The sequence below is a fragment of the Quercus suber genome, unplaced genomic scaffold (genome assembly GCF_002906115.3).
Source record: "Quercus suber isolate HL8 unplaced genomic scaffold, Cork oak 2.0 scaffold_606, whole genome shotgun sequence".
NCBI classification, from domain to species: Eukaryota; Viridiplantae; Streptophyta; class Magnoliopsida; order Fagales; family Fagaceae; genus Quercus; species Quercus suber.
The window spans coordinates 131362-142789 of record NW_027070049.1 but is presented as its reverse complement, the minus strand read 5'-3'; the positions used below and the strand labels follow the sequence as shown (position 1 = coordinate 142789).

General features: G+C 32.9%; 1 protein-coding gene across 1 annotated transcript in view; it reads right to left on the bottom strand.

Moving 5' to 3' along the window:
* Positions 1–2123, bottom strand: part of LOC112015335 (uncharacterized) — an 8229-nt gene extending 6106 nt beyond the window's left edge. Inside the window, exons 1-5 of the mRNA XM_065765083.1 lie at positions 1905–2123; positions 1623–1755; positions 847–945; positions 647–734; positions 314–375 (exon numbers count right to left, since the gene is read on the bottom strand). Of these exons, the coding sequence (XP_065621155.1) occupies positions 314–375; positions 647–734; positions 847–945; positions 1623–1755; positions 1905–2017 (495 nt within the window). The 5' untranslated portion in view covers positions 2018–2123. The remainder of the gene's footprint in view (positions 1–313; positions 376–646; positions 735–846; positions 946–1622; positions 1756–1904) is intronic.
* Between the last annotated feature and the right edge of the window lie 9305 nt (positions 2124–11428).

The window sequence follows — 11428 nt, the reverse complement described above, 5'->3', positions numbered from 1 at the left end:
TTTAATAAGCAGCCTTCAACGCACCTAAAGTGAATCTGAGCTCTATGCAGCCCAAAACAAGAAACATGTGTCAAATTCTACTGTGCAAAACCTTAATTTGAGTTAAAATTAATTCCAAAGTAATTCCTTTAATCAGGGTAGAATTCAGAATTGTGCGCTTGGCAAGTTTTAAGAACATTGTATACCCATAAGGCTACATCTATATTGGTTGCTGATGTTCCATGTTCAACCAGATATTAGATATCTCTTGATCTTACTGACCTCATTGTGGCCAAAGAGGGAAACAATCATTAAAAGAGTATACCGAACTCACTTTGTCTCTCAGCTGTAGTTTTCTCTCTGCTCGTTCCGCTGCATTAACCGCTTCTCGCTCAGCTGCAATTACGTGATATAAGTAAGTGACTAGTAGTACCATTATGACAAGATAATAGAATATGAATTAATTCATAAAATCAGAATAACTCATGAATGAATTCCCAAGCATATAAATATAAAAGTGATACCAGAGTCTATTGCTAAATATCATGAAGAGGAACATAAGACCCAAAAATTGCACACAAATTCCTTCATAATGAGCAACAAGTGTACTAGCTTAGCATATCCATCTAAAAAGAAAACCTCAAGAAAAATGAGATGCTAATTTCACCTTTCAAATCAGGTTTCCTTTCCACTTTTGTCCTGTTCAACCTATTAACTATCTCATTAACCCGCTTCTCCACTCTCACAGTTCGAACCTATATTTAGCATAAAAATCCAAAAAAAGATCAAACTCTCATGTATGCTCAACGAAAAAGATACAAAAGTCAAAAATCAAAATAGCATCCCAAACAAGATATTGAGCCCCACCATTTTTGGGTTGTGAAAACCAACTTGACCAACATCCATAGAAGCCGTTTTCTTCAAATTGGACCAGGGTGTGTAAACAACATCGATGTTATTCACCTTGTTGCCTGCCATATAATCCTAAAAAGTGAGTCATCTAAAACACCACAGCACTACCTAATTCAGAGAAAAAAGGAACAACAACAAGAAGTCAATTTTAAGGAATAATTGATAACTCTCTACTACTTTTTCCTGATGTCTAGTAAGTGATATTTTTTTGATAATTTGAAAATTGGGGGAGGGGGAATTTGAACGCTAGATGTCTCCATTGGAAACAACCGGAAGTGATATTTCTGGTAAGTGATTTTATTACATATATGTGACCCTTTTTTAATAATCATACATAAAACCTCAATAATAATCAAATTACACAATCTATTCCAATGATTATTAGCTAAAAAATGATTCTTTGAACACGTAAAAAGAATAAATGATAACTCTCTTCTACTTTATTCTGATGTCTAGTAAGTGATATTTTTTGGATAATTCAAAAATTGGGGCCGACTTGATCGCTAGATGTCTCCATTGGAAACACCAGGAAGTGCCAATTGAGCTACAAGGCTCTTGGCAATGTCTAGTAAGTGATCTTATTACATATATGTGACCCTTTTTAACGATCATACATAAAACATCAATAAAATAATCAAATTACAATATCTATTCCAATGATTATTAGCTACACAATGATTCTTTGAACACATAAAAGAATAAAAATAAACAAAATGATAGTGATCAGATAGTTTGCCTTGGATGGAATTTGCTTTGACAAGCTGAACACAATCCTCCAATACACCTTCACTTATATCATCAATAGTCTGACCTTTGTGCAGTCTTATATAAACATGGGCTGAAGACATTTTATCCACATGGAACCTAGAAACAAACAAACAAACCCTACTAAGATCAAAAGTGCAATGTTGTACTAACTAACTTAGAAACCATTAATTAATACACAAAAATAAAAATAAAAAATAAAAAAACGAGAATTATTGCTGTGAATAGGTAATGAAAATTGGAAAAACCAAATGTCTTCGGGGAAGCCGTATTTGATGAGCTCCTCGTTCTCGAACTTGTCGAGGCCCATGAAAATACTGAAATCGCCAGCCTCTGGTCGAGCTTTGAAGTAGAACACCATGGCTTTTCCGATGAGGAAAACCTAGGCCGCCAGAGATCGACTCGTTTTAGATTAGGGCTTCTTCTCTGTTTTTTTCTTTTCTTTTCTTTTTTAACTTTTTTTAAGGTTTCGAGTTTCGACAGAGTACTGAGATTAAAAAGTGGATGTCCACGTGGAAAGTTGGGATTGCGTTTTCCTTACGCTTGTTTTTTTTTTTTTTTTTTTCCTCTCTCTTTCATTAATCCGAGCATTCTCATTAGGCATTTGACACACTAAACACCAAAAAACTACTTTCATGAGGTGTTTTAAATGCCAAAATATTTAGCATGAGTGAACAGTTCCGTTTCAAATATAGAAGCATACAGATAACAAATTTATAAATTTTATTATTTTTTTATTATCTTTTCTCTCTCCTCTCTCGTCACTTTATTCCTTTTTTAATTCTTACTTTTCTCTATACCATCTGCCTGAGTCTCTCTTTCTCACTCATTCTCACTTTCAGCTTCTCCTTTCTTCCTTTCTCCAGAGCACACAACCGTCCTCATCAAGTCGTCGTCGATCTCACCAAGTAGCAGACCTCACCAAGCCGCCACCTAGCCATGACCCACTAACTTGACCACCAACACAGCCACATCGACCCATCCCAACCGCCACAAGCCGACCCACCACATCCACAACAACCCATGGCCAGAGCTTCAAGCTAGGCCGATCTCTATGGAAGTGGTTTCTTTTTCTTTCTTTCTTTTTTGGGTTTTGTTGTGATTTGATGGTGGATTCGACACCGAGTGATTGTGGGTTGATTTTCATGGGTTGTGATGGGCTGATATTAGTGGGTGGCGGCAGTTGTGGGTTGATTTTGGATTTTGGTTATGGTGGGCGGTGGTAGATCCCTCTTCCATCTCCCCTCTGTTCGCCTTTCACTCTGCCTTTCTCTGGTTGTGGGTTTTTTTTTTTTTTTTTTTTGCTACAATTTGGGCTAATCTGATATTGATGATTAATTGTAGTGGTTGTGGGTTGATTGTGGTGGTTATTTTTTGGGTTATTGTGGATTTTTCTTTTTTTAATCAGGTGGTGTTGGTGGATGTGGGTTTGTGCTGGTGGTAGCTGTCCGTGTTGTTGCGGCAGTGGTTGTTGGTAGCCGTTGTTGCAGTGGTGATTGTGCGGTTGCTGTTGTTGATGATGATGATGATGGGAACTGGGAAGGAGTTTAATATATTATTTTAATATGTTGTAAATATTATTTTAATGTATAAAAGTAGAGAATAAAGCATCTGATAAATGAGATGTTGCAAAATGACGTGGTAAAATAGTAAAGTAGGCTTTTGGTATGTTAAAATGACATTTTTTATAGAAGAGCTGATAAGAATGCTTTAAGAGCATTCTCATTAAGGGTGTCAAATGCCAAATATTTGGCATTTAACACCCCAAACTCAAAAAAATCACATTTATCAAACATTGTAAATGCCAAAATTTTTAGCATTGATGAACAGTGGGGTCTCAAATTTGAGACCGCACTGTTCATCAATTGTAAAAATTATATTATTTTTTTATTTCATGGGGCCCGCTTGCTTTACTTTTTTTTTTTTCTTTCTCTTTTCCTTGGCTTTCCTATGTCTCTCAGTTTTACTTTGCTATGAGAACTCTCTCTCTCTCTCTCTCTCTCTCTNAAACTGAAGCATCAAGGCAAGCTCTATCGCAGTGGTTTCTTTTTTTTTTTTTTACTTTTTTTTTACTTTTTTTTTTTTAGTTTATGATTTGATGGTAGATTCGGCAGTGGTTGTGTGGGTTATAGATTTGGCGTTTTGCATTTGATCGGCGTGGGCATCTGCGTTGAGGGTAGATCGCCATGGGTCATCGGCTAAGCGTTTGCCGTGGGTCTCTCTCAGTGGTTGATTTTCTTTGTCCTTTTCCGATTGTTGGTGGTGATGAGGTTGGGATTTTGGAGGGTTTTTTTTTTTTTTTTCTTTTCCCGGTTGTTGGTGGTGAATGGTGATGAGGTTGTGGGTTTGGGTTTGTGATTTGGTTACGATTTTGGTGGTTGGTGGTGACAGTGGCAGTTGTAGCTGTGGTGGCGTCGGCGGGTGGTTTTGTTTTTTTTTTTTTTTTTTTTTTATGGTGGTGGCACTGGCGAGTGGTTTTTTTTTTTTTTTTTTTAATGATGGTGGCCGGCAGCTAGCCGTGGGTGTGGGTTTGCAAAGAAAGGGGTGAGTTTTCAAAGAAAGGGAGAGACAGAGAGAAAGAAACAGTAAATAAAAAAAACAATATTTAAATGAAGTGTTAAAAAAATTAGAATGTTTGATGTATTATAAAGTGAGGTGTTAAAAGCTAAAATTTTGAGATTTGAGATGGTATATGCTAAATATTTTCCTCTTCTTGATGAGAATGCTCTAATCTGCATCATCTGGGATAAACTTTTACACGTAAGTGCGTGTTGGACTTGGATGCATTTTCCTTCTTAATAAGAACACTTAAAAAGAAAAAAAAGCATAAAAAAGGGTTTTGCTTTATGGAATTTTTTTTTTTTTTTGGCTAAACTCTTTAAAGAAAAATTTTGGACTTACAGAACACACCAGTAATCATAGTATCTGATAAGGGGAATTTTTAATTGAAAAAATAAAAGTTGATCTCCAAAGACCCGTCAGCTCTATTATGCAAGCTGAAGATAGTAAGCTGAAGGTAGTAAGCTGAAGGGTAAGCTGAAGGTAATAAGCTGAAGGTAGTAAGCTGAAGATAGTAAGCTGAAGGTAGTAAGCTGAAGGGTTGAAGGTAGTAAGCTGAAGGGTGAAGGTAGTAAGCTGAAGATAGTAAGCTGAAGGTAGTAAGCTGAAGGGCAAGCTGAAGGCAGTAAGCTGAAGATAATAAAGCTGACGACCCTAAAGCTGACGACCCTAACGAGGTCGTAGGCAAAGCTGACGACCTTAAAGCTGACGACCTTAAAGCTGACGACCCTAACGAGGTCGTAGGCAAAGCTGACGACCCTAAATCTGACGACCCTAACGAGGTCGTAGGCAAAGCTGACGACCCTAAAGCTGACGACCCTAACGAGGTCGTAGGCAAAGCTGACGACCCTAAAGCTGACGACCCTAACGAGGTCGTAGGCAAAACTGACGACCTTAAAGCTGACGACCCTAACGAGGTCGTAGGCAAAGCTGACGACCTTAAACTGACGACCCTAACGAGGTCGTAGGCAAAGCTGACGACCCTAAAGCTGACGACCCTAACGAGGTCGTAGGCAAAGCTGACGACCCTAAAGCTGACGACCTTAACGAGGTCGTAGGCAAAGCTGACGACCCTAAAGCTGACGACCTTAACGAGGTCGTAGGCAAAGCTGACGACCCTGACGAGGCAGTAGGCGAAGCTGACGACCCTAACGAGGTCGTAGGCAAAGCTGACGACCCTAAAGCTGACGACCCTAACGAGGTCGTAGGCAAAGTTGACGACCCTAAAGCTGACGACCTTAACGAGGTCGTAGGCAAAGCTGACGAACCTGACGAGGCAGTAGGCGAAGCTGATGACCCTAATGAGGGAGTAGGCAAAGCTGACGGCTCTAAAGCTGACGGCTCCAATGTATTCTTGACTTGATCACCACGCATGAATGATAAAAAGATGACTTGCTTTCCACGTTCAATATTAGAGTCCTATAAGGAAAGGATTCCGTAATTTACGCTCATAAGGATTCCTATAAGGAAAAGACTTCTACTCCAAGGAAGAGAGGTCCACCCTCTACTACTATAAAAACCCCAATACCCTCACAAGCCAAGGTACGCATAATTGACCCCGCTCTAGCGCTTTAGAGTTGTGAGAAGTTCTAACTTGACCTTCGGAGGGTATTTGGCCGGTACCATACCGGTACTCCTCTTAAGGCCTTCAGTTTTTGTGTTGTGCAGGTGCTGTTTCGAGTGTGCGAGGACCGTGTGGCTCACTGGTGGTTTTTTCGGCATCATCAGTATCTATATATAAAAAGCGCCAGTGCGCTAAAGCAACAGTAAAAAAAACTACAGTATGTTGATTTATTCAATACTTTGCACTGTTTTGCTGCTTTTTCTTTTTCTTTTTCTTTTTTTTTTGCATTATCGGCTGGACTACTGCTTTATATTATTTTATTTATATAGAGTTGTTAGTTAATATAATAAATTATCATAATATTTTCATAATTATTGAAGTGTTAATTTCTTGTAGATCAAAATAAAATATCATACTAGAATCAATCACAACTAAAAATAAAGGTATTGTGAAAAAAAAATGTAACATCTACAACAATTTTCACAACACTTTCATAACAAAAGTGTGAATGTGTAATTGCTAAAGTGTTAATTTCTTGTAGGTCAAAATAAAATATCATACTAGAATCAATCACAACTAAAAATAAAAGTATTGTGAAAAAAGAAGTGTTACATCTACAACATTTTTTAAAATACTTTCGTAACAAAAGTGTGAATGTGTAAAGCTATAGTAATAGCTACATTTTTTTTTTTTTGCAATATCACCCGGTCAACTCTTCTTTTATTTTATTTTTTTTATATATAGCTGTTAGTTAACACAACAAATTGTATCATATTAAAATATTAATTTCTTATAGGTCAAAATAAAATATCATATTGGAAATAACCACAATTAAAAATAAAAGTATTGCTAAACTAATACAACAAATTTCACAAAATTTTCACAATTATTGAGATATCAATTTCTTATAAGCCAAAATAAAATAATAAAATATGAGACTATGACTAACCACAACTAAAAATAAATGTTTTGTAAAAATGTTGTAACACTTGTTGTGTGAATGTGTAAAAACTACTATAGCAGCTCCAATACTTTTTGATTTATTCAATATGTACAATTCATCGCTTCGTTAGCCTTTTTTTTTTCTTTTTCTTTTTTTCCAATCATCGGTTTGTGCTCTTTAAAATATATATATATATATATTTATTTATATGAGTTGGTTCATATATTGTTATACTAACATAACAAATTTCACAATACACAATTATTGAGCTGTCAATTTTCTATAGGTCAAAATAAAATAATAAAATATGAAAATGTTATCGACCACAACTGAAAATAAATGTTTTGTGAAAATGTTGTAACACTTGTTGTTATCACAATATTTTCATAATTTTTGAGATCTTAGTTGCTTATAGATCAAATAAAAAATTGCTAAGTCCATAACATTTTCACATTAATTTCACAACAAATCATTTTTTTTTTTTTATAGAAAAAGTTTCAACTTATGGCATCCACTTCTGATGATAGCTCTTTATCATCAGACCATGACACCAATCAGTTTTTTGTGTAGGCGAGAATTAAACCCCGGATCTCTTATACAACCATCAGAGACTTTACCAATTAAGTTAACTGAAACTCACACAACAAATCATATGTGGTGAGCTACTATTAATGGATAAAAAAGTAATATCAGTCGTGGGTCCATTTTAAAATCAATAACAATTTGTTATCTATAATTTGTTATGAAAATATTATAAATATAGTATTTCTATAAAATAAATAATAATATATCAAATTGAAACTTACCATAATTGAAAATAAAGGTATTGTAAAAATATTGTAACATTTTGTTGTGTTTCTAGACTTCTTTTTTGGTTTAGTCAAATTTGGTGAACAAAAATTCACTAGTTCATGCACAATTTTCTTCTATTTGTTTGTTTGTTTGTTTGTTTTTTGTTTTTTTGTTTTTTATATGCATAGTTTAAAGCGGTTGTCCCAATTAAAAATCAAAATTAATAACAATTTACTATATAAGATTTGTTATGAAAATGTTGTGAATGTATCATTACTCTAAAATAAAATTATAAAATATCATACAAAGGCCCATCATAGCTAAAATAAAGGTATTGAGAAAATATAGTGACATTTATTGTGTTCCTGACTTTTTTTTTTTTTTAGCCTATTTGTTGAGCCAAAATTCATAGTTTTACAGACAATTTTCTTGGATTTTTTTTCTAACACATTGTTTAAAGTAAAAAACACATAACTTTACCAACAAAAAATAAAAATTATAGAAAAAAATATTGTAGGGACTGGATTTAAGCACTTCTTCTATTTGATGAGTGAACTCAGTCCCAACTAGCATAATACAATAAATTTATAGATAATGAGTTTAAGAACTAGGCCTTAGTGAATGTTACAACAACTAAACTTGGTTACGAGTTGATTTGAATAACAACTGTCACATCCGCATTAAATGCCCACAACTAACGTTCTAGCCGTATTAATGAGGAAATGACCCCTAAACAGTGTTGTCTTGGTCGCTGCAACTCACAGAAGGTCTGGTAAGGCGGCTGATAGGACAAGCACTCAATTAGTGACCTGTATGATCAACAAATGTACGACCAAGATCAACTAAAAGATGATATATAATGTAAGAAATCCTCCAAGAAAGGGGAGATCGGGATTTAGAAACAAAAAACACTATAACAATTTGTATCTTCTTTGAAACCTTTATACCCAAGTACTGAATAAATAATAAGAACTACAAGCTCCTCAGATGAGGGCCGATGACAAAATTTCATACTTTAGTCCACGTCCTTGTTATTCAAATCAACTCATAACCAAGTCTAGTTGTTGTAACCTTCACTAAGACCTAGTTCTTAAATTCATTTTATATAAATTTATTGTATTGAACTAGTTGGGCCTGAATTCACTCATCTAATAGAAGAAGTGCTCAAACCCAGTCCCTACAAGCATTCTCTCCTTTTATGTTTGGGGTAGTTTCATCCCCCCAACTTTAAAGTTGAATAATTTCTTCTTTTATATTTTGTACATAAGCATATAGTTCCTGTTATTATTATCTTAGTTAAATCCTAACAAAATCTTATGATTCCTATAATATTTCATTGTACAATATCTAAAATGCCTCGCTAAATTTTAATGTCCCAAAAATTTTCTCTGTATATTTTGAGTTTTATGTATTAGTCATACTTAAAAAGTAAAAATGGTGATCTATGGTATTCTATTTGTTACCTAGAGAACATAAGTTTATTAGAGGTTTAAATCTTCTAGATTTATAATTATATATTTTTTTTTTTAGAGAGCACCTATGACGTCCGCTCCTGATGATAATTCTTTATTATTGACCAAGACATCAATCGGTATTCGAAGTAGGTGAGAATTGAATTCCAGATCTCTTATTCAACCATCAGAGACTTTACTAGTTGAGCTAATTAGAACCCACAATTTTTATAATTTTATTTAGTAAAATCTTCAATGACATATGTCTTTTGTTATTTATTTATTTATTTATTTTTATTTCTTAAAAAAGTGTTCATAAAAAATTAAGTAAACCAAGCATCGTAGTTAGGCTTATAAAATAAAATGATAAAAAATGAAGTATGAATAACAAAATATTCATTGCAAATGGTTGTAGGTATTTAGTTTGATGAAGAGTTTCAATTGTAGCATATGTCATCATTTATTGCAAAAATATAAATATTGTGACAATGTTTTATCAAAACTAAGTTGTTTATTGTTGGAAGATGACAACATTTTTTATTATTCTTAGTATAATTTTTTTGTAAGTAGATACTATCTTTAATAAATAGGCTCTAAGAAATTATCATACTAAATAGATAGTCACATGTTAAATAAATATCATAAATTTAAATATATGATTTGATACTACTTCAAAAATAAAATTTTTCCAAGTTTTTTTTTCACTAAATGAGCTGCACGTGCAACCCTTACTAGTACTATTACTATGTACCTATTTGATTTGTTTGTTAATGTCAGATTTATCATCCAACCAAGACACTGACAATGCCTTAAAATGTATACCTATTATATATTTATGTAGACGTTATCTCCTTATTACTATGCTTAATTTGTGTAATTAAATCATGATTTGCATTAGTCCTTATTATTTATCTTTACATAATTTTTTGAATAAGATATCATTCATTGTATGTAACCTTATACTTTCAGGTAATTATGTGAAAAATATGAGTTTACGGAAGTTTGTGAGATAATGAAGGTCAAACTAGAATTATAGAGGAGCTAAAGGACTATGCTTAAATGTCTAAGGAGGCGCAACTAGAGTGCTTGGGTCATCTACCATGTTTGGAAGCTTCAAATAAGGAAAAAAAATCAAAGAGGTAGAAGCTGAAAAGGAAAAATCAGATTTGAGCATTGATCAATATTTTGGGCATATCTCTCTCTTCAAAAATCCAATTGACACAAGGCTATATGAGTTGGAACCGTGACTTAAATATCTACAACTTTCCAGTTTTGAGTTTTTTTAAAAATTCACAATTTTTGAAGGTCGAAACTAACTCACAAGTTGTTGTTGTAAATATGGACATAAATTAAAATAATAATAGTTTTATTTTTCTTTGGACACTTTGGCACTAGGGTTTTGGATGGAGGCTATGAAGAACGAATTTTGGGGAGAAAAATATTGTATTTTCCTTTCTCTAATGGTAGCCTAAACTCTTTGCTTGGACCAGGGGTTATGTTTCTTCTGTACAGTATGATTATTCAATGTGATTCTTTCTAAGATTTTAGATAATAATATATTTGATTGTTTAATTAGATTTCTTTTGATATATTAATTCTTCTATGCTTTCAATAAGTTCAATCGTGTTTTTTTTATTGTTTAGATGAATTTCTAATAGTTTCAAATAGAAATCATGTTTTAAAGTGAATGAGTTTTTCTAAAAACTATTCTAATTGCATTATTAATCTAGGTTATCTTGCGTTCTTAAATTGTCTTAATTCAACTTAATCACAAGTTTTTAATTGAATAAAAAAAATCAATTACGAAATATATATTGTCTTAGATCACAAAAAAGTTTATATCGATATAAGTAAACACCTGATACCCTGGTATTTACATTATCGATTTAAATTAGTTATTATTATTATTATTATTGTCAACAATCACCAAATATATTCAAATTATTGTTCAATTATATTGTCTTTGAATTTATCTTGCTCCTTGTGGTTTGACCACAATATTTCGAGAATTATATTACTACGATCTCTTGCAATTAGGAGTGAGCAAGCAAACACCAATCAGTTTTTGGTGTAAGCAGAGATTAAAACTTAAACCTTTTATTCAATCATTAGAAACTTTATCAATTGAACTAACTAAAATGTACAACATTTTTTTTTTCTCTTCTCTTGAGAGAGAATGTGATTGAAAACTTGAAAATTTTATTTATTTTAAGGATATAGATTTGAGAGAGAACAAGAGTTGGAAAATAGATTTACAAAAGAAAAATTAAAAAGGTTACAAAAATTTTACTCTCTAAACTTTTTTTTTTCTTTCAAAAAAATAAGACAAATAAAAGTCAGTTTAATATAGATATAAATTCAAAAAGGTAATTATATAATAATAATAAACTCTAGGTTTTTATTTTAGTGTCCATTTGGCAAAAAATATTTTTGCCAACTTATTTTAACATTCAGGTTATTTTT